The 24,390-nt window shown below is 49.1% G+C and overlaps 1 protein-coding gene across 1 annotated transcript in view; it reads left to right on the plus strand.

Moving 5' to 3' along the window:
* Positions 1–24,390, plus strand: part of LOC126544312 (luciferin 4-monooxygenase-like) — a 44,794-nt gene that overhangs the window by 11,426 nt on the left and 8,978 nt on the right. The window contains exons 2-9 of the mRNA XM_050191586.3: positions 10,308–10,512; positions 12,603–12,709; positions 14,215–14,420; positions 16,544–16,727; positions 19,021–19,192; positions 20,193–20,284; positions 20,373–20,517; positions 20,901–21,158. Coding sequence (XP_050047543.1) covers positions 10,308–10,512; positions 12,603–12,709; positions 14,215–14,420; positions 16,544–16,727; positions 19,021–19,192; positions 20,193–20,284; positions 20,373–20,517; positions 20,901–21,158 — 1,369 coding nt within the window. The remainder of the gene's footprint in view (positions 1–10,307; positions 10,513–12,602; positions 12,710–14,214; positions 14,421–16,543; positions 16,728–19,020; positions 19,193–20,192; positions 20,285–20,372; positions 20,518–20,900; positions 21,159–24,390) is intronic.

Raw genomic sequence — 24,390 nt, forward strand, 5'->3', positions numbered from 1 at the left:
CTATGTCAGTTAGAAACCAGCAAAGCAGTGCATGCCGCTGATATGAAAAATGTAAAGGCCATGTAATGACGAAGTTGAGGACACATATTTTAATGAAACTTTATCATTCAAGAACTTTTTTGTATACGGCACACAAGCTGGCGGCACACAAGCTGGTGGCACACAACCTTTCCTATATATATATATATATATATATTGTAGCACTCTTCAATGAAGCACACTAAACACACTGGTTTATTGTGGGCGAAGTTGTGCCCGGAAACTCAATATTAAGCATTCACACACTTCTAGAAGAAGAATTAACAGGAGCCTATTCCACAGTCAACAGCGTCTCTCCGCCGAACGCACTTTTCACGTGCCCCGAAGGCCAAGAGCCACGCCGTGGCTTCTCATTGGACGGCAGACTCGGGCGCTGCCGTGAGCGCGTGCACGGGAGACACGCGCTGCATCGCCATGCGCGAGACGTTGCTGGCGCTCTTCTAATGGCGATACGACGAGTAATGGGTTTTAGCGATGAGGCGCTTGGAAAGGTACCTCACGAGAGTGCTCGTAACTGGCATGTGGAGAGCTCTCTGCGGCATTAGTCCCCCTCCGAAAACGCATCGTCCCGATGCGTATGAAACAAATTTATCTATAGATGCGTTTTCATTGCCTGTCGTAGTAAGGCTTCATGCGGACTACGTGTACGACCTCCGCATGGATGTGCCACTTTGGTCGCTCTTGTTCATGAGGGATGACTTCGTAATTCAGGTCACCTTCTCGGCGAATAACTTCGTATATAAGGTCCAAAATATCGGCGAAGAAGTTTTTCACATAGTCCGCGACGACGCACTGGTGTCCATACCCACACTTTGTCGCCCGGGTGGTACTGAACTTCTCTGTGGCGCAGGTTGCAGTAGCTTGCATTCCTACGTTGTTGCTTGCGGATACGGCACCGTGCCAAATGCCGGGCTTCTTCAGCACGTTGTAGGAAGTCGTCGACGTGGTACGGGTTGTTGTCATCATCTACCGGCAACATAGCATCCAGTGTGGTTGTTACTGTGCGGCCATAGACCAGTTCAAATGGAGTGACCTGGGTTGTCTCCTGTACTGCCGTATTATAGGCGAAAGTGGCGTAAGGCAAGATTGCGTCCCATGTCTTATGTTCGAGGTCGACATACATGGACAGCATATCGGCCAGGCTTCGGTTTAGACGTTCCGTCAGGCCGTTTGTTTGGGGATGGTATGCAGTACTTTTCCTGTGACTGGTGTGAGTCATCTTCATCAAACATTGCATCAAATCAGCTGTGAAGGCCGCTCCGCGATCGGTAATCACGACCATTGGTGCACCATGTCGCAGTACTATGTTACAAACGAAGAAATTTGCAACTTCAACTGCCGTTCCTCGCTCAAGGCAGCCAGTTTCAGCATGTGTTAAATAGCCCGTCGCTACTACGATCCATCTCTTCCCTGACGATGATGTTGGAAACGGGCCAAGAAGATCCATTCCAACTTGTTGAAATGGAGTCTTTGGTGGGTCTATGGGTTGAAGACGGCCGGCCGGTTTCACGGGTGGTGTTTTGCGCCTTCGACATTCGCGACATGTCTTCACGTAATGCTGCACCGACGCTAACAATTTAGGCCAGAAGTATCTGAGACGAATTCTAGCGAACGTCCGGCTGACACCTAATGACCCGACGATGGTTCATCATGGCAAGCTTCCAAAATTTCTGGTCGCATGACTGACGGTACGACGAGTAAGAATTTTTCCTGGTTGCGTTCAAAGTTTCTCTTGTAGAGCGCATTATCTCGGAGGCAAGATGACGATAAACCTCTCATAAACATACGTGGGACTTGGACGTCGTATCCTTCGAGGTGTTTGATGAGTGGGAGCAATTCTGTGTCGGCCCGTTGACGCTCGGCGATTTCCGAAGCTGTCATCGCTGTAAGAAACGGGAAATCTTCTTCTTCTGAAGGAGTAGACTCCACTGGTGAGCGGGACAAGCAGTCAGCATTGTTATGTTTTCTTCCAGACCTGTACACGACAGTAATGTCGTATTCTTGGAGCCTGAGGCTCCACCTCGCAAGTCGTCCAGATGGGTCTTTTAGGTTTGCCAGCCAGCAAAGAGAATGGTGATCGCTGACTGCACGGAACGGCCTGCCGTAAAGGTATGGTTGGAACTTGCTGATGGCCCATATAACAGCCAAACACTCCTTTTCTGTCGCAGAGTAATTTGTTTCAGCTTTCGAGAGAGTGCGACTAGCATACGCTATGACTTTCTCTTCCCCATTTTGCCACTGAACTAAAACCGCGCCGAGACCGAGATTGCTTGCATCTGTGTGGACTTCTGTGTCCGCTGTCTCATCGAAGTGGGCGAGGATCGGTGGGGCTTGCAATCGTTCCTCTAATTCATTGAACGCAACCTCTTGTTCAGTGTGCCACATGAAGGGCACGTCTTCTTTAATAAGTTTCGTCAGAGGTTCGGCAATTTTCGAGAAGTTTTCTACAAATCGCCTGTAATAAGCGCGTAGCTAGTCCCAAAAATTGCCGTACCGTCTTCTTGTTTGTAGGCTTTGGAAATCGTGCAACGGCAGCAGTCTTGTCGGGATCCGGAGCAGTACCTTGCGCGCTAATTACGTGACCTAGGAAACGAAGTTCTTGGAATCCAAACTGGCACTTTTCCGGTTTAATGGTTAGGCCTGCCGAGCGGATGGCTTAAAGCACTAAACGCAGCCTCTGGACATGCTGGTCAAATGTTGCGGAAAATACCACTACGTCGTCTAGGTAAACTAAGCATGACTGCCATTTAAGACCCGAGAGGACACTGTCCATCATGCGCTGGAATGTCGCCGGTGCACAGCAGATGCCGAATGGAAGCGCTTTGAACTCATACGAAAGCAGTTTTTTCACGGTCTCTTTCGTCTACTTCAAATTGCCAATATCCGCTCTTGAGATCTAATGAAGAGAAAAATTTTGCATGTCGCAGGCGATCCAACGTGTCATCAATGCGGGGAAGGGGGTATACATCCCGCCTGGTCACACTGTTCAATTTCCGGTAATCAACACAGAATCTAAATGTATTGTCCTTCTTTCTCACAAAAACTACGGGCGATGCCCACGGGCTGTTTGATGGCTGAATGACATCGTCCTCCAGCATCTCTTGCACCTGAATCTTTATGATCTCTCGTTCAACCGGTGACACTCGGTACGGATGTTGGTATACTGGCCTGGTCGCTTCGTCTGTTATTATATGGTGTTTAACAATTGGTGTGCGCCGTACCTTTGACGAGGTGGAGAAACATTCTGCGAATTCATTTATAAGGTCCTCCATCATTTCTTTCTGGGCTGGCGACAGACTCTGGTTGATCGCAACTGATGTTACGGCGTCATGCATAGTTTGGACAGCAGGCGGCCTTGACGCTAAGCTACATACATCTGTGACCGCAGTAGCGCTGTGCAGGAAGGCGATGGCTGTGTTCTTTGCGACGTGCTTAAATTCACTTCCGAAGGTCGTCAGCAATACATCAGCACACCCATCGCGTAGTTGAACAATTCCTCGTGCTACGCAAATACCTTTTTTCAACAGTAGCTCGACGTTGGCCTCTGCTATACCTTCCGAGTAGTCGAATGCTTCGTTTCTTACGCGAACCAGCATGCTGCATCGTGGTGGCACGGTTATGTCATCGTCGGTAACCCGCAAGGCAACGTGTTCTAGCTCCTCCGACTCTAGCATGTCTATAGCCTGCTTCGTAGAAAATGACACGCTAGAATTCTGCAGGTTGATTATGGCACCGTTTGTTAGGAGAAAGTCCATTCCGAGTATTACATCCTTCGAACATTCTGGTAGCACGACAAAATCAACGACGTAAGAAAAACCCCGAATTCCGATTCTCGCTGTACATCTACCCAGGGGCGTAATGAGGTGCCCACCAGCCGTACGTATCTGGGGTCCACTCCACGGCGTCAAAACTTTTTTTCGATTCCTTGGTGAGTGCATATCTTACGACGGAATAATCGGCACCTGTGCCAACTAATGCACTCAATTCATGACCGTATATTGTAATGCGCAAGTGTGAAGAAATTATCTGTTCACTTATCTTATTCATCCGCTTCTGTTCGTCGCGGCTGCTCGGTAAACTTGACGGAGGATCTTGGCTTTTTTCGAGCGTCAGCGGCCTCGCCTCCACAGGTCGCTCGCTTCTGTTTTCCGGACGTGGGCTCAGTGAACGACGCCTTGGTGAAATCGAGGATGGCCGTGGACTTGGTGATCGGTAGCGTGCAGACGTTGATGATCGGGACTGGTGTTGGTATCTAGCAGCCGGATCCTGTTGTCGGGTCAAGTAGTCCTGAATTTCGATGGGTCTTTCGCCATTACGGGGACAAGGCGCATTTATCGTAAAGCCACGAAGACCTGCTCTGCGATATGGGCACATTCTGTAAAGGTGTCCAGCTTCCCCGCAGTGCAAACAGAGTGGCGTCCGGTCGGGTGCACGCCACACGTCACTTTTTCGTGGCCTCAGTTCTGCTAGAAGGGGTCCACTGCGCAGAGTCGGCTGGCGGCTGCTGGGGGACACGAATGGAGAACTATGCCCGGTCGGTTGACATAACACATCAGCGTACGTTGGCACGCGACGTACGGGTGGTGGTTGGTCATGATGAACAGGCGGTTCCTCACGTCCTGGCTGCAGAATGGCATGGCGAACTTCATCTCGAATGACGGCGGCGAGAGTTGAAACTGTCGGCGTGGCTTCCGGTAGCTGCAGCTTTCGAAGCTCCTCCTTTACGATTGATCGCACCAGTTCCCTTAGTGCTTCGGTGTTACTGCCTGGGCCTGCTGACAGGATATCGGCCGGTGGGCTGGTGACATCCCGATTGTAGTGATGGGCACGCTGCTGCAGCGCCTTCTCTATGGTCGTCGCTTCGGTGCGAAACTCAGCAACACTGTGTGGTGGGTTGCGGACGAGTCCCGCAAACAGCTGCTGCTTAACGCCACGCATCAGATGGCGTAATTTCTTCTCTTCGGTCATGTTTGGATCCGCGCGCGTGAAGAGAGGGACATGTCCTCGATATACATGCCGACACTCTCGTTAGTGCGCTGGTTTCTGGCTTGTAGAGCGTGATCTGCCTTCTCTCGCCGATCGGTGCTGGCATACGTGGCAAGCAGCTGTCGCCGAAATTCTTCCCATGAAGATAGCGTCGCTTCATGATTGACGTACCACGTCCTCGCTGACTCTTCTAACGCGAAGTACACGTTGCGAAGCTTCCGTGTCTCGTTGCAGCCGTTGAAATCTGCCACTCGCTCGAAGTGCTCTAACCAGTCTTCCACATCTTCGAACGTATCGCCGTGGAAGGACTCGGGCGTGCGTGGTGAGTACACGATAAGCTGGGACGATGCCACTGGGCTGGTCATGGTTGCACCGTCGCTGGTAACTGTTGCCTGCACTGCTGCAGCAACAGGAAGCGGTCCGAACTCGGGCGGGTCTCCTCGGATGCGGCGGCTTGTGCGCTGGTGTACTGGAGTCAGTTCCCTGGGTTCCAATCGCTGAGGGTCGGGTCTCCGTTCTCTTACGAACTGGGGACTTCCAATCATACCCAGCACCTCCACCAGGAATGTAGCACTCTTCAATGAAGCACACTGAACACACTGGTTTATTGTGGACGAACTTGTGCCCGGAAGCTCAATATTAAGCATTGACACACATTTAGAAGGAGAATTAACAGGAGCCTATTCCACAGTCAACCGCGTCTCTCCGCCGAACGCACTTTTCACGTGCCCCGAAGGCCAAGAGCCACGCCGTGGCTTCTCATTGGACGGCAGACTCGGGCGCTGCCGTGAGCGCGTGCACGGGAGACACGCGCTGTATCGCCATGCGCGAGGCGTTGCTGGCGCTCTTCTAATGGCGATGCGACGAGTAATGGGTTTTAGCGATGAGGCGCTTGGAAAGGTACCTCACGAGAGTGCTCGTAACTGGCATGTGGAGAGCTCTCTGCGGCAATATATATATATATATATATATATATATATATATATATATATATATATATACCCGCCGTGGTTGCTCAGTGGCTGTGGTGTTAGGCTGCTGAGCACGAGGTCGCGGGATCGAATCCCGGCCGCGGCGGCCGCATTTCGATGGGGGCGAAATGCGAAAACACCCGTGTACTTAGATTTAGGTGCACGTTCCCCAGGTGGTCAAAATTTCCGGAGTCCTCCACTACGGCGTGCCTCATAATCAGAAAGTGGTTTTGGCACGTAAAACCCCATAATTTAATTTTTTAATATATATATATATATATATATCAGAAAATAAGCAGTTCTGGGTCCGGGTAAATATTCACAGTGAAGCAGACGCGCTTCACACGCGCGTCTGCTGCACTATATATATATATATATATATATATATATATATATATATATATATATATATATATATATATATATATATATATATATATATAGAGAGAGAGAGAGAGAGAGAGAGAGAGATGACTTGTCCCCCCACTCGAAAAATAGTTGGTACGACACTGCCGCGACGAGTAGCTCGCCCGCCATCAAAACGCCCTTGAAAGTTCATGCTCGGATGGATCTCCTTGCGTTATGTGACTCCCGGTGCATGGGCGTTGCCGCGAAATCCAGCCCGAGAAATGTCTCTTCGAGAGCGAAAAACAGGCATTTAAGGCAAAATCCAGAATCATTTCCGGCGCCGGGGGTTGTTTGGGTCGGCGGTGCATATGACAGCACGAAAACATTTCGGGGGGGGGGGGGGGCTGAAGCCCCATAAGCCCCGCCCCCCCTGGCTAGGCCCCTGGTATGTACTATTAGCCTCTGCCTTACGGGGGTATGAACCATTGTATTTGGGGGCATTATAGCCATTGATGATGATAGTTTTCTGTCAACGTTACGCCACGAAGAAATCCCGGGATCCTATAGTAGGATACAACTTAAAGAAACAGCAGTTGGCAACCAAGGCACACGGACCGCGCGGGGTTCTGTTATTCCGCTAGCCAATCACAGAAGAAAACTAAGTCGTCGTCATGAGACGTTTTCAAAATGGCGTCGTACTTGATACCTCCGGAGCGTCTGCAGTTCGTGAAGAGTCTTTTCGTCGGCTAAAGGGATGAGGTCGGCAACAGACATGGACAATGTGTATGGAGTCTGAGCATTTCACTCTTCAAAAGTCCACAGCACAGTTAATTTCACTGATGAGCCCGTTTTACTCATGAAACTTCAATGTCAACTGTAGTGAAACTTGACAGTAAATAGTTGCGGCGAAGCAAGCGTTTTATTTCAGTTCAATAAAGAATTAGTAGGCTTTCGCCATTCCACTATAATAGGCGATTGAAAACGTATAAAATTTTACTCGGAATTATTGATTTACCCTTTTTTTTCAGCATTCGACACTCTGGAATTCGCCCCTTCGCCTTGATTTTCATGTATACTTGAGCTAATCAAGTGATCTACCTATACATGTCTATTAGTATAACATGTTTTCTACCCAATTTCGGGCACTTCGCGACTGACTGAGGGCGCGACAGTTCGTGTTGTGTACTGTTCCGCTCGAGCCCGTATCTTCTCCGACGCGACCGTCTGGCCCGTCACATCCCCGACGCGACCGACTGTTGGTTTAGGCCGGTTTCGGGGAACGCGCTCCACGGCGGGCGATCCTCTTTCCTGCGGCAATGAGAGGTATCATTTGATATCATTTCCGTATTTTTACAACATCTACAAATCACCTTGCTAATCCATCTTTTTTTCTGGAAGTGGTTACAAGGTAATCATATCCCAGATACGCCAACCCGAGTGAAGTCAGCTATGATCTTGCCTTTAAAACTTGTTATCGTATTGGCAGCAAGCAATTCACATACGTTCATAGCGAATTTGCCAACGTGCCGGATAGTCGGAATAAGAGGAGGGCCGCTTGAAGCCATGACGTATCTAGGGGTGAGCCAATCCTCCCATGTGCACTGGTGGAGGTTTGGTCGGAGGTACGACAGAGTATATAGCTTGTAAAGAATGCTAGAAATCATAAGAACATTCCGATCACTTGATTCAGGTAGTGGATACTGCGCGCCCAGTAATCTGTGAGGCATATAGTTCACTTACATTAGGTTTTCCATTAGAGCCGTTTTCCCTTGCTATCCGCACGGCGACGGCAAACATCACCTTGGTTTGGTCCTGCCACATGGCATTTGCATATTTTTAAAGTGTGGCTAAATTTACGTGAAACACCCTGTATATATAGGCTCAGTATTGAATGAAAAAAGCTTTAATGCTTAGAAGCACACACACACGCGCACGCGCACGCACGCACACGCGCACGCACACACACACACACACACACACACACACACACACACACACACACACACACACACACACACACACACACACACACACACACACACACACACACACACACACAAACACACACACGCACACACACACACACACACACACACACACACACACACACACACACACACACACACACACACACACACACACACATACACACACAAAATGATCGACCTATGGTATACCGCTGCTAATGCGTTGTTTTAGATAATTTTCCTTTTCTTTGTTTTTATTTCGGGCTTTTTATTTGCAGCTAGTCGCGGCAGCGTCACGTGCTTCCACAGCGTTGCACCAGAAGCTTTAAACGGACTATCGGTGGGCGGAAGATGCTATAACCTTTGCACGTATACTAAGGATTAAGCTAAAGAATGCGTGCGATCATTTCGCCGCCGCCGCCGCCGTCGTCAGCTCCACAACGGCTGCGAAACGATAGACAGCTAGCGATCAAGTGAACTAAACTGTCGTCGCGGTGACGGCGAAATTCATGCTTGCAAGATTCGCATGTGATGTGCACTTAAGCTATCACCGTGGTCACATAAGCCTCCTACAGTTTGATATGTAAGATCATTTTATATCGTTCCTTCGTTTATAAATCAAAATCTATGTATATCATCGTGCTGAACCAAACGAAACAGCAGTGTCGTCACGAAGTCACAAATAATTTCATCACTAGCCATGAAAAGGGTATATCAATCAGTATTTTTTATTACGATAGCAAATATATGGACACTCCAGTGGAATTTTCGCCGTTGGCGTCGCGTGAGGTTTCCTGTAAAGTCCAGGTGCAATAAAATCCTACGCGCCCCGCGCGCCGTATGCTGTGTGTGCGAGGATGAGCCGAGAAGGATGGTGGATTTATGCGTGCCCAATGTTGGAGTTCACGTGATAACGCGCACGCAAAAGGAGGGAGGGGGGTGGGTCAGCGCGCGCGGTACTGTTATTAGGCGCGCCTATAGGAGTGGCAGGTGAGCGCCTCTCCTCCTGTAGTCCGGCCGCCCGCGCTCTATATACGTTGGAGGTAATATCCGGCGGGTGTAAACTTTGGGCTAGCCGAAGTTGCTGGTGGCTGTATGTGCACTGTTTTAGCGTGCGCCTAGTGCTCAGATGTCACGTAATCTCAAGTTTATGGCACGAGTTGAAGCGAGAGGCATCAGAAGCGTTCGCTCTCCTTTTCGCGCTTAACTAGACAGCGTTGTGACAGCGAGTGTTCGTGGCCGAATGAGGGCTGTTAATGTTTTGCCTGTATGCTGATGACACCACGCTTGCTAATTTACTAGTAAGCGAATATTCACTGCGAATTATACGGTCGATAAAACCTTACTTCGTGCACCCGCCGCGGTGGCTTAGTGGCTATAGCGTTGCGCTGCTAAGCACGAGCCCGCGGGATGAAATCCCGGCCGCGGCTGCCGAAATTTCACCAAGGCGTTTCGACGAGGACGAAATGAAAACGAAACGAAATTGCGTGCACGTTAAAGAAGCCGATGTGGTCAAAATTAATCTGGAGTCCCCCACTACGGCGTGCCTTGCGATCACATCGTGGTTTTGGCCCTTAACACCAATTTTTTTTATTTATTACTTCGTGCAGTGTAATACCTTGCTATCGCTATCACTGCTTCGCCTTTCCGGCGAAACTGCGACTTTTTAGACTAATTTTGATGTTTCATAGCGCCTTATACCATATATATTTGAAATGGAGCATCAGGAGGCACGTGCTTCCATCCTCTCCAACTGATCCCCTATAGCTAAATCTGTCTGTCTGTGTGCAAATGAAACCGTCGACGCCTTCCCATAGAGGTGCTCTCGTCTTTCAATTTCCGCTTCTTTAAGGTAACAATTAAGCATTAAAAGTCTTTTTGTGACAAGCGCGAACCGAGAATACGCAGCGAAATTGTATAATCAGACCAAGATAATTAAGGAACATGGATTGCTTGCTTGATTGTTTACCTGACTGCACGACTGCTTCTCCCGCAGATTGGCGCCGTGAGTGGTCGGCGGCAGACGTACCGCGAGGTTCTGCAGGCCAGCTACAGGCTGGCATGTAGCCTGCAGCGGCTCGGCCTGCAGCCGGGCGACTTAGTGGGCGTCCGCTGTGGCCTCATTCTCGAGTTCCTCGTCACCGCGCTCGCGGTCATCCGCGCTGGATGCACGCTGCTGTCGGTCCGCGGCGAGACCATCCGTAAGCGCGCTTGCCCCCGCGGCCAGTGTCTAGCCGGCCGGAGGTGTCATTCCTGACACTGCCAAATGCCGCCGCATTCTCGAATTCGCCATCTTGCCTGCTCTGATTGGTTCGCAGCGTGGCTACGCCCTTCCCGATATCCTGAAAAAGAAGGTGGAACTTGGAAGCATCCAAACCAGCTCCTTCCGTCTAGTTTGTCCTCAGATGCATAGCAATTTCGAGGCCAACATTTAGCTATACGCAAACAGCGAACGTAGGGTAGCGAACGCTACCTGAGACAATGAGATAGGTGGTATTATTTAAAGAACACCGGGAACCATATATGAGAAAACCACACTACACTCTTGAAAAAGTTTGCATCCTTTAGGGCTTATCCCACAACAATAATCATCTGCCTTGCATGTGTTGCCTTGAAAGCTCTGCGCTCGCTACTTTGTTGTCGAGAATGCTAAGGCACGCTGATAACGCGCATGCCGCTCGTGACGTGGAAGTACCGGGCGCGCAGCGTTAAAGACAGGAAATGCTGGCAAGATAGATTACGATTATCGTTATGGAACAGGATTAGCATCATAGGGGGCACATTTTTTTAAGAGTGTACGGAACATGTATTTATACTATTTGTGGTGTAAACATCCTGCTATATATACACTCTAAGAACCTTTTACGCCCTTTGGAACGTATCTTTATTCCACAACAATAATCATCATCTGTCTTGCGTTTCCTTTCTTGAAAACTCTGTGCTCGTTAATTTCCCATCAAGAATGCTTTCTCACGCTGATAACGCGCATGTCTTCAGTGAACTGTAAGTACCAGACGTGCATGCGTTCAAGAAAGGAAAGAGAGAAAAATGAAGAGGGAAAGGTAGGGAGGTTAACCAAGGACGTGCCCGGTTGGCTACCCTACACTTGGGGGAGGGAGAAAAGGGAAGAATAGATAAAGACAGAAAATTAAAAATAATAGTCATTCACAGTCAGTTGCAGAGGAATCTCCACTGTCACAAGCGTTCATACAATCCAGTGCCCTTCAAGAAACGCAGAAGGGCTTTTGCGGCCTTTTGCATGCAAGAACGCATAGGCCATGGTCCAAGGATATTTTCTTTTGAGAGCGCTGTATTGTCTAGCAGGTTGAGTTTCGCTTGTAAAGTACACGTCGTTGAGTGTAAAAGGATGGGCAGTGACACAGAAGGTGCTCTAGAGTCTTATCGCGCCCGCACAAATTGCACGCCGCACTGTTGGCCATTCCTATCATGAATGTATAGGAATTTGTAAATGCGACGCTCAACCAGGTGTGTAAACTGCTTTTGGGGTGTGTATAAACTGAGTGGGTAAACTGTTTCTGGAGTGAACGTCGTGGTTATCGATGTGTGAGCGCATATTAACACCAGATGACGATTATGGGATTTTCCTTCTTGTAGGATTGCATGCCCGGTGCTTCCCTGTCATAAATACGAGTTCGCAAGCGCTCAATAGTGTTCCTGAGAGAAAAACGTCGAGCGCAAGTAGCGTTAACGAATGGTCATGAGTATTGAAGCCACCTTGCAGTATCCCGCGTGCCGTCATGGATTGACAATGATTGCTCGGGACTAGTTAATTGCTCATGGAAAGGGGCAAAGACAGAATGCAACGAGCTCTGAGAACTTTTTTGGACAAAAACGAGCCAGCAGAGGCGCTGAAGTACTTCAAAATCCGTGACGTCACCTTGATGAGATACTGGCGTACCACGTACTGGCGCTGCAGCCTATGATATATGCTACTACATCGGGCCTCACAACGAGCAGCTTTTAGGAGGCCACCGAGCGAGCCGGAGCGAGTGCCGAAACGTCGCGATGTCACGCTCCCATGTGACCACCTTCTGCGACACGACAAAACGACACAGTAACCTAAGAAACGAAACCGAGACTGGCCATAGAAAAGCTATTGTATTAAATTATTAAGGGCGCTTTGAGGCTTGTCAGTATGTTTTCTAGGGTTTCGAGGTCCAGGACCTTCATTCAACGCAAAAAATGAAAAGTCGATCGAAATACGGCGGTACCGCCTCTAACGCGCGCGTTACATGTTTCTTTCAAGTGTTTGCAACTTGGGATTTTGCAGGAGAGTTCAAGTACCAGCTCGAAGACTCGAAGCCGTCGTTAGTGTTTGCAGAGCCTGAGCACTGTCCACGGATGCTCGAAGCTGCCAAGGGACTCTCAAACTTCAAGGTATACACACGGAAAGCAGAAAGCATTCGTATAGTTACTGTCGCGCATGAAGGCAACTATAGCGTCGCGCTGAACTCTTGCGACGTCACGTTATTGCCTTTTTTGAGCATTGTCCTCCAATGAACGCCGCTAATACATCGGAAGGCCCAGGACAGCGGCTTTGCCATATGCTGCTTTCTGGTATACGATGAAATGTTTGACCTTTCGCTTTTTATGAAGTGGCTGCTTCAAATTAAAAGCGGAACATCACTTGGGCGCTGTACGTGCAGTTTTCGCATGTGTAGAAATAATAACATCAAAACTATAACACAAGTAAAAGACGATTTAAATTATTCGATCAGCACGCACTAAATAACTTCTCTTGCGGGAGTCCTCACCCTTTATTTAAGTTCTTTTTCGAACATTCTCGTACTCCTCTTATGTAAATAAGCACATTTGAAAAACGAAAACCAATACACCACTTAAATATGACTAAACATCAATAAAGTGTTACTGTAGCATAGAGATTATATTGTGGCTGAAGAAAAAATTCTTACATCTACGGCGGCCACATTACAATGGGGCCGAGATGAAGTGCCCTTACCCTTTGATTTCGATGTACGTTAAAGAACCGCATGAGATCAATGTATCCAAGTCACCAACTAAAGTATCTCTGAGCGCATCGTCTACGCCTGTCTACACTGTCCCTGTGTCTTTTGTGCGATAAAGGCTCAAATGGAATACCAACATGCCCAAACTTACATTCTTTCGTCCCTGAGAGTCCGACGCAAACCCACGCCAATTCCAACTTAACATACTCGTACGTTCACTTTACCGTGTTTCAGTATAGAGTCGTTCGTTGTCTTATGTGTCATAGAGTTTCATACTATAATTGTAGAAAACTCTATGGTCTATGTTGAAAAGCAGGCAATCGGAAAGGTTATGGCTCAAAAAAGAGAGCGGGAAGGGCGCCAACAGAAAGTGGCGAGTCATGTGTTGAGTTCTTTGTTACGTTGTTTACGCTGTCTTCCATGTTGCATATGTACGTTTCGCAGAGACCTAAAACATGCGTGTTTGACTCAAAATGTGACTACTATGGTTAGTATATCGAAGAGTCACGTGATTATTTTCATTCAGAAAACAGGGAGGTGCACAAAAGAGATGAATAAACAGAAATATTAAGAAAATCACTCTAACCGTGAGAAAAGGCTTTATAGACCAGAAAAGACGCCAACATGAAAGACGGGTGGCGACGCTGCCTTGGAATTCCCGCACCAGTTATCTGTGACGTCATTAGTTTGGCGCCGTCTCCTCGGGCCTCTAATACTTTTTTTTTCAGTAAAGATGTAAAACAATGTAATCTCAAAGAGGCAAAGACTCAACGTGGCAAGTTTCGAGAATGTTGACCGGCCGCAAGTCCAAATGCGAGAAACTACTCTGAAATCCGCGAGGTCACACTGACGTACACTGGCACATGCTGTAGCACGCCGTCGGTCCTCTATGAGGCGAGACTTGCGCGCATGCAGGGCGTCGTGTCGTACGGCGACTGCGAAGGGTGCACCTCGTACGACGACTTGGTGGCCGAGGGCGAGGCGCTGACTCTGCGCGAGCCGGCACTGGACCCTCGCGAGGCCGTCATGGTGATCACCTACTCGGGCGGTACCACTGGAGCGCCGAAGGGCGTCATGCTCACGCACCACAACTTCGTCGCCACTCAGATCATGTGGGATGCGTACGTACCTGATCACTCCTACCATTGCAAAAGTCGCTCACGCGTGGATCGAAAGGTTCGACTCAACCATGTCTTTACCGAGACAAATGCTGAATGCGCCGGCCGTCGGAAAGCCAACGAAACTATACGGGGTGTTTTTTTAATAACGTACAGTTCAGGAGACACAAAAAAGTCGCAGTGTCGCCCGAAAGGGGAAGCATCGATTGCGATTGCGAATTAGAGGACAACCATAATAAAAAGTAGTTTTATCGGCCGTATAACTCGTAAACACTCACTAAATTGACAAACATGGTGTCAGCGCGCACAGGCAAACATCACACTTGAGGACTGCGGACAATCGCTGTCACAATGCTGGCGTGAGGAAGCGCGGCAGCATGCGGCAGCGCGCAGAGTGACCTTCGTGCTTTATATCGCTTCAACGCAAACTGAGCAGCGAGAACACAGCATACCCAAAGCTAGCAGCCGTTGGCCCACCTACCCCCGTATTCAGAAATGCAACTTAAGTCGAAACCCATGCTTGACTTGATTTAGATGACGCCTGGCGTTAACGTGCCCAAAGACGCTCACTGCGTTTCTTCGGCGCATTCACGATAGGCGCCACTTAGATCAAGTCAAGCATGGACTTCAACTTAAGTTGCATTTATGAATACGGGGGCTAGACCCGGACCCCAAAGCAGACAGCGCGAAGCCATTCCATACGCAATTGCTGCCGAAGTACAACGCCCACCTATCGCCCCCCCCCCCCCCCCCCCCCCGGTTTCTTGCGCGCGACGGGAGACTGAGCGCTTGCTCCCCGCTGTCTAAAACACCTTCATAATTTGAAAGTAGGTAGCGACACTCTCCTCTCCACGGCGCTTTCCTCCTCGATTCTCCTCGCGCGCCGGCTGCTTGCGCTGCGCACGGCACGCTTCTTCTCCTTGGCTCCCGCGGACGGGCCGCAGTATTCGATGGAGGCACATTGGGCCGGTTGCGCGCCCCAGTGGTGTAGAAAATTCGGAAAAATGGTGATAACAGCATCGAGAATGCTGAAGGTAACGTTTATGAGAAGGCTGCTTTCTTACGTGCCAAAATCACGATCTGATTATGAGGCACGCCGTAGTGGGGGACTCCGAATTAATTTCGACTGCCTGGAGTTCTTTAACGTGCACTTAAATCTAAGTACACGGATGTTTTTGCATTTGGTCACCATCGAAATGCGGCCGCCGTGGCCGGGATTTGATCCCGCAACCTCGTGCTTAGCAGCGCAGCACCAAAGCCACTAGTATGCAACCGCGGCGGGTGCCCACACGTTTTTAAGGGGCGCTGCCGTCTGATGCACAGCGGGACACACTCAGTCTCGATATTGCCTTACCCGCCGTGGTTGCTCAGTGTCTATGGCGTTGGGCTGCTGAGCACGAGGTCGCGGGATCGAATCCCGGCCACGGCGGCCGCATTTCGATGGGGGCGAAATGCGAAAACACCCGTGTACTTAGATTTAGGTGCACGTTAAAGAACCTCAGGTGGTCGAAATTTCCGGAGTCCTCCACTACGGCGTGCCTCATAATCAGAAAGTGGTTTTGGCACGTAAAACCCCATAATTTAATTTTTTTTTCGATATTGCCTTGGTTGAAGTTCGGAATTTGATGATGAATATCTCAAACCAGGCACGATTTTCAAGCTTTTGAAAAGATGGGTGCGCGTGAAAAATGTCAATGCCTTCAAATTAACCATCTAGACAACTGCCCCTATATCTCCGCCTCGCCAACGCGTCTGCAAGAACGTCATGTTCGCTGCGCTCATTACGTTCTTTTAGAAAAAATCAATATTTTCTAAAAAAAAACCCTGCGCTGTACTCGCACAGTCCTTTTATGGTGACCTGAGAACGACAAGGGCTTACGACATATGCTGAGAAACGTGTGCGCTGCAGGAGACGCCCTTTCCCCCCAATATTAGATATACAACCATAGCTTTTACAGAAGAAATGTGACTATATATCTATGCCTATAGTCGGTGCGCGTTGTACAGCGCCACATTTTAGACATCAAAGTCGATTTTATTATACGAAAAAGTGGTCGGCGCTATGTATGTGACGCGCAAAAGCCGCACCACTGGTTGACATCTATATACATGCAACAACGGCGCAGGTGGACGGCCGCGCTGCCGGTAGCCAACGCCCGCGTGGTGCGCCCAGTGACGCTGGACTGGATGCCGCCTGTGCACCTGTCGGGCATCGTCACAGTTCTCGGGAACTGCCTTAGAGGCTGCACGCAGGTGCTACTGTCCTCCACGGAGACTGAGGACATATTTGCTGCCATAGAGAAGTACCGTGTATGTATAGATGCCCCTTCTACAGGTCTGTCCTTCATGTACTCCGACACGTCTCTTGTGTCATCTGCACTTTGCCTACCGTCTTTATTCTATTGGAAGAGAAACAATAGCCGAATCGTCAGAGGTGGCGTCACGGTGCTATGAGGAGAGCGATGGGTGGTCGGCCGCCCCCCTTTACAGAGTCGCCCATGCGAAATTTTCTTGTAGAAAAGGATATTTTATAGCGCGCGTATGTTATTTCTGCGCGATGGTTGTCATTTACATAGGGTTCTTTGTTTCTTTTTAAAGCGCAGCTCTTAGGCGCCCGTTCCTGCATTGAGCGTCGGGGTGCCTCGGCGTCCCTCGTAATCGAGCGAACGAGCACAGCGAAAGAGGAAAGGGCGAACGCGAAGCATAGCGGGTGATGAAAGGCGGCGGTACAGAAGAGAGAGCAATGAGCAAAGCAGAGGAGGAGGCTGCAGTGAAAGCATGAGACGAAAAGCGGAGGATGAGAGTATATGGCGAATAGGCGAGAAGAAAAGCGTAGTGCCGCGCAAGACGGGCTCTGTGGCGACTACCGCTACGATCGAGATGGCGCCAGAGTATAGTGCGCTGTCGTCTGTTCACCGATGGCATGCGGCGAGTGCGTCCACCGATACCATATATGAAAACAAAGCGCTGCATGAGTGGAGGTCTGTCTGCGGCTGCTGCTGTGAATCGCGCCCACGCGTCACCCACGCGCTGCCTCTTGCGATCTCCCGATCAGCGATGCAGTCGCGCCTCTTCACTCCGTTTGAAATTTGCCGCACGACACAGATTGTCCGGGCCAGCCAATATATCGCGAAATGAAAACACGTATTGAGCTAAGCTCAAATTTCGCAAAGGAGTATCGTAATCGTCGCTGAATTGATCTAAGTTGATCTAAATTACTCGACGAGGCGGCCATTATGCCTACGAGAAACCAAAATGCTTAACTGAATAATTAACATAATTACAATATTTAACTGTTTAATTAATTGCATTACGGCACATATTTCAATCTACGAATTAAAGCCGGTGAGTTCGCAAGGCTATCCACAATTGGAACGAATTCTCCGGACGGCACCACTTTCGAGATATTAATTTTCAAGGTGTTCGACGAAATGCATTGGTGTTCCAGTTACTTGTTTTAATGCATGAAATTTTTCAAAAAGTTACGAATGCATTTAGTCGGACACATAGAAAATTAATATCTCGAAACTGGTGCAGTCCTCAGAATTCGTTCCAAGTCGATACGCCTCGCGAACTCATTAGCTACACTTCGTAGATTAAAATCTCTGTAGTGAAATAAGTAATTAAGACGTTACTTATCGTAATTATGTTAATTCAATCAAGCATTTTGATTTCGTAGAAGTAATGGCCGCCTCATCGAGTAATTTAGCGCTAGAATGGTGCTATCTGCTACAGGCAATCTTTAAAAATTTGTTGCAGCTAAAAAAATTCACCGACGGTTACGGTACTCCCTAATGTGAAGTTTGAGCGCAGCTCTATGCGTGTTTTCATTTCACGGTATATTGGCTGGCACGGACAATCTGTCTCGTGCGGCCCAATGCAAACGGAGCGAAGTGTCCCGCGACTGCCTCGCTAATCGGGAGGCAGCGCGTGGGCGACGAGTGGGCGCGAGTCACAGCAGCCGCCGCATACAGACCTCCGCTAATGCAGCACTTTGTTTCCATATATGGTATCGATAGACGCGCTCGCCGCGTGCCATCCGTGAACAGACGGCGGCACGCTACTCTGGCGCCATCTCGTAGCGGTCGTCGCCGTAGCGGTGCGGCGCTACGCTACAGTGGCTAGAATAGGGCCACTGTAGCTACGCCATGCTAGCCACTGTAGCTACGCTTCTCGTCTCACGCTTTCATCATACCCTCCTCCTCCGCTTTCCTCCTCGCGCTCTTCGCTATCACCGTCTTTCATTCCCGCTGCGCTCCGCGTTCGCTCTTTCATCCTTTGCTGTGCTCCTTCGCTCGGCTACGCCGAGGGAGGAGGCCGAAGGACGACGCCGACGCGTAACGCAGGAACTGGTACCTAAGAGGTGCGTAAAAAGAAGCACTGTATATTTGGGGTGTAAAACCCAACTCATTAGTCAGATGGCAAGGCACACTAAAAGCTGGAATGTGCGGCAACAAAAATTACGCTGACAAAAAAAAAGCCTCCACATACATCTGGCCCACTTATACGCATGATAATTCATCTGCACTCTGCTACCCGGCAAAACAGAGCATGTGTGAGGCGGCTGCGAGTGACTATATGCGCACCTCACTGTGTTTGCCAGATAACGCATGTGCCACTGATGCCCACGCGCCTGATGACACTGGCCAACAGTCCCCTGGCTTCCAAGTATAACTTGACCAGTTGGACGAGCGCCGGGCTCGGTGGAGGCGTCCTGCCGACTTCCATTATAGAAGATTTCAAAGAGAAGTTCAAGCTGGACCACCTATACTTCGGTGAGCGTGCGGACGTAGTCTCAGACATACACAGTTGGTTCGCGCAACGTCCACCAATGTCTGCCTCCCGCGGAACACGCGCACCTGGACAGTACAAAATCTAAAAACAGCGCTCTTCACACACTAATTTTATGAATGCATTATCATCAATTCAGTTGCACTTTTTTTATACAAGGAACATCAGTAAACGACGCATACTCTAAAGACATCCCACAAAAGGGCGTATAAAAAAGGATTGCTAAAGGGAGCCGTATGTGCAGAAAGGCACCGCAGACTTGTACCGTCACGCTCCGTGAATCCATCTTTTTTAAACGAATTCTGCGCAGTTTGAATATCACAGCGTCTACAATCTTAACACGAAGTTTTTTGCGATCGCTCCCAGCCTTTGCTGACCGTATAGCTACTGCTGTCTTGCGAAAATTGCTCAAAATAATCATGTGGCCGATTATGCATGATCGAATCTAAGCCTCCCAACACAAGAGCCAGATGCTCTATAGGCCACAATTGCAGGCACATACCTCTCGCGTGTCAACGCCAACTAGCTTTTTGAGACGATTGGCGCGTGCGTCACGTTGTGTACGTGCGCGCGTGTCATTTTTTATTACACTAGAGACGCAGGCGTTAAACGGGTGAATAATAATCCATTTTACCACTGCCTTTTGCATCGTACTTCTTTCTGCCATACGCCGCTCCTGCCTTCCCTCGACAATCAAACGTTGTCTTCGGCCTCGTGACATCATTGTGTCGACGTCTCACCGTATGCATTCGCATCACGCTAATGTTTGCATTTCGGCATAGCTTGTGAACCGTGTAGCGCGTAAACAGTGCATGGCATTAAAGTTATGATATGTGCGGTGCATAAACATAAACACTGCATGAGAATGAAGATAATTGTATACGCATCGTATTTAGTTATAAATCAATTTATCGCTTCACTAAAGAATTCGCTTCATAGCATAACATGTGCGCCTGACCAGCAGATTTTTTTCAACACGCCCAGGTTATTCCATGACAGAGTTGACCGGTTTCATGACGATGCCCACGACAAACCCAGAATCAATAGGGTCCCCTTTTCCTATGACTGAAATAAAAGTAAGCCGCGTTCTTTGTTGCCTTGAAAACCAACCTTCGGCATGCAGCAAGTGTCCGTCACAAAGCCAACGTGTCCTGCTCAACTCAGGTCGTCGACATCGAGACCAAAGAGTCACTGGGTCCCAACGAAGACGGCGAGATCTGCGCCCGCGGTCCTCAAGTCATGAAGGGTTACATAAACAACAAGGAAGCCACAGACCAAACGATCGATGCTGACGGCTGGCTGCACACAGGTGCGAACAAGTTTTTTTTTGTGTGTGTGTATGTGTGTGTGTGTGCGTGTGCGCGCGGGGGTTTCGGTCTCCCTTCGTCAACTCTTGAAGCCACAAAATGGTGCACATGCATTATGGGCCGAGCGTAAGCTATAGGTTTTTGCCTGCGTCTTGTGCCACACACGACTTAATATACGTTTAACGTTTTTAAACACGGCTACCGGCGCGCCACGGTTAAGATCTTCGTAGGACCACGTCAAGGCTGCAGAAGTATACCTTCAGCCCAATGCAATTGTTTTAGAGGGTACTCAGAAACCAATACGGGAACAAAAAGAAAATCCACTTTGTCTCGCGTGTCCGCTCAATACACGCGCGTTCTGTGTATCACCAGTGTGTCGATGCAGGGGATGTGGGACACTTCGACGACGACGGCAACGTGTGCGTGGTGGAGCGCGTCAAGGACCTGATTCGTTGCATGGATGTGCACGTGGTACCGGCAGAGTTGGAGCAGCTGCTGTTGAGCCATCCTGCTGTCGCCGAGGCGCTCGTCGTGGGTCTCCCGCACCCGCAGCTGGGAGAGGCTCCCAGGGCCTTTGTTGTACTCGCCGAGGGCGTCAGTGCCGACGACGCGCTTGCGCAGGAGCTACTCCTACACGTCTCCGGTGCGTGCATATTCCGCTTCCGCCGCAGTGTCGAGGAGTAGCTTATGACTCCTGGTGGCCTCGTTTTACTTCACCATTCTGGAAGTGTTTCAGTGAAGGCGTTTGGAGTAAACAAGCGCAGTACGTAAGCACCTCCACACAATCAGGTATACCTTATAGCCGAAACGGTATTACGCGAAACGTTACCAGGAAGCTCTCGGATTTGTGACCAATATCGCACCCACTCCAGGCAATTCGTTTGAATATATAGCAGAATCGGAGCCTGTTGACACACTACTGCACACCGTCAATGATCGAAGCTTACGTGAAGGTATGCCAGTGCTTAAAATCTGGGGAGGCCCGGGGGAGGGGGTTAGCGCTCCCCTCCACTTTTTGAGGATGGGCTTGACCCCCCCCCTCACCCTAGGTAGGTCAACTGTAGCACTACGGCAGCCATTCGACAAGCGCTGGAGGCGATATTATTACCAGTAGGGCCCTGTGCGGGGCAGTTCTAACTCTCCAATTTTTTATTTTGATGATTTAATCGCGATTAGTCGGTTGATATGGCATGAGCAACAGGAATGCAGGTATTGTCCTACTGCTGCATGCATTTCCCCCCAGGCGTGCTAAAAGACCTAGACTTATTTGCTTTGAGTTCACATATCTTTAACCCTTTACCTCCCGTGTTATCTTTTAAAAAACGTTTCCAAAATGCAATTTTTTTCTATGTGCTTGATTGAATTGGCACATGAAATAAATGCCCCAAATACCCTCAGAATAATATATTTATTTGCAGAACACCCATAAAAATTTGCTAATTTCTTTATAAAGTTGGCCTCACTACACTGTTTGAAGCTGGCTTTTTCAGCGCCAATAAAGTGAACAAAACGTGAACGTCCCAAACAAAACTTCTGTGACCCGTGAGAGTTAACGTGAAGCCGACTGTCACGTAGAATGACCTACTTCACTGCCGCATCCTGTAATTTAACGCTTCACACACACACACACACACACACACACACACACACACACACACACACACACACACACACACACACACACACACACACACACACACACACGTGTTTGAGTGTGCGTTATACCGGTCGCCACCCTGTGAGTCCCTCCCCCCCCTGCAGGGAGACTTTAAGCCCTGAGGCACAAGTACAAGGAAAACACTCAGGAGAGAAGGCAATAGCTACCTCACAAATAAACAGCAGGTGGTGGTTGTATCCTTCTGAATGGTGTTAAACTCGGTAACGCAGGGATATTCTGAACACTCAGCTCAGCTGTTCTTAATCAATCAGGCTATAGCAGCGCCCAAGCATGCAGTGAAACTCGGTCGAGTTGTGGCGATGCGGTCGAGGCTGTAATGGTAAGAAAACATATGCAGAAAAGGAATTAGAGCCGAAGAAAATAAGAAAGGGCGAGGTAAAAATCACGCTCTGCACCACTACAGGACTAGATGGAATATTCACCAGGCTGCATAATTATGGGACTAGGACTAAATACCAAAGAAACGTTGCTAACATTGCTAGCTAGTCATGCAGGACAAAAAGAAAGGTTGCTCAAAATTGGCCGCGGAGTAGAATGAATTTACGAAGGTAATGAATATAAATTCAACATTCCATCCTGCAGATCGAGTATAATATCAACGGTAGTACGTATAGGTTAGTAATGCAGGCCATTAAGTTCAAGTTCGAAACGTGATTAGAACAGAACGAGATACTGCATGGGAGAACTGCAGAATGGTTCCAGAATCGCAAGATCGACAACCTGATTGCAATCACACTAGCCAAGGAAGAAAACAGGCCAATACAGAGCTTTTTTTTTTCTTTTTTAAGACAAAATCCATGGGTACTTTGTTGAGCTAAACTGCGATAGGCGAAAACCTATCTATGACTGCCTCTGTTGCTGTTGTCTGAACTGTTCTGCGACGGACGTCGCCGTGGCCGCGAGCGTGGGATGCAATCACAGCCATATGGCTGCAAGGTTTGTCGCCGATGTGCGCGCACCCCCACGCGCATGTCCGCGCTCTCCCACGCGCCCGCTCGCACAGCGCTACTGGCATGGCGCCTCCTCTCCTTGCTCCCCTTCGCCGGTGATCACCGCTTTCCTGCGTCCACCACGGACTGCACCCGAACACTCATGAGCCACTAAAGGCTTACGCCTTAATACATAATGTTTTATAAAAGAGGCTATAAGCGCAGCGAACGTAGCGTTTTCAGAGGGGGGGAGTTCCTAGGCGAGGTCGACATACTTTGCCGCTAATAACGTGAGCTTCAGAAGACTAATTAACAAAAAAATAATTATAGTGCCTTAGTAGGGGTAGTTGTAAATTGCATATTTGAAAGTAGTTACATTTCAATACACTCTGATTTTTTTAAATCCTGAAAGTTTCACCTAATGCGAGATATTTATCATCGAATTTCAACGGTAAATCTAGTCAATATCGAAACCGAGCGTCGCAGGAGCGCAGAAAAGGCGACCCCGCCATCATATCAGACCAAACGCACCGTGACGACTACCGCGAGGAAGTTTGAAACTGAACGCCTCGGCCAGTCAAGGCAGCTATACTCATGTCGCACGCTTTGGCTGGCAAGCGTGTGCCGCTGTCTGTGGGGCCAGGATCTGGTGCGGCACGCTATCATTCAAACTTTGCCCAACACTCTTTTTACGGGGAGTTGCCGTCTGACGCGCAGACGGACGCGCTCAGTATCGATATTGTTTGGATTCAGCCTTCAATTTCGATTATAAATATCTCAAGTTACGTGCGACTTTTGGATTCCTAAAAAATGGGTATGCCATAAATTGTGACGCCCTACAAGTTTTCCATATAAACACTGGCATTTTCAGAGTAACTTAAGCACCGGCAAGATATTCCCGCCTCGCCGTAAATCTCGTATGCAAAGACGACAGGTGTTTCACAGTCATAGGCTTTTAAAGCGAAAGCTTTACTACGCCAGCCAGCGAGCCATTTCGGCTCGTCGCGCCGTATGCCGTATGCAGGCAGCGGTATGCCGTATGCCATAGGGAGCGGCCGACGAACGACCTTGAACCGCTGTTGCCTAGCAACGCCGCAGCCGCGCTCCAACAGATGGCGCCGCCGTCGACGCCGCTGCCGTCGCCGCTCGCTCCACCAAATGTGCTCCGCAGGGGTAGAGCAAGAGGAGGTGTCGCCTGGCGGGGGGTACATATATACACGCGCTTCGCCTCAGTGTATTTAGTCGTTATGGAGAGCGCGAAAGAGACG

The sequence above is a fragment of the Dermacentor andersoni genome, chromosome 1 (assembly GCF_023375885.2).
Source record: "Dermacentor andersoni chromosome 1, qqDerAnde1_hic_scaffold, whole genome shotgun sequence".
Lineage (NCBI taxonomy): Eukaryota > Metazoa > Arthropoda > Arachnida > Ixodida > Ixodidae > Dermacentor > Dermacentor andersoni.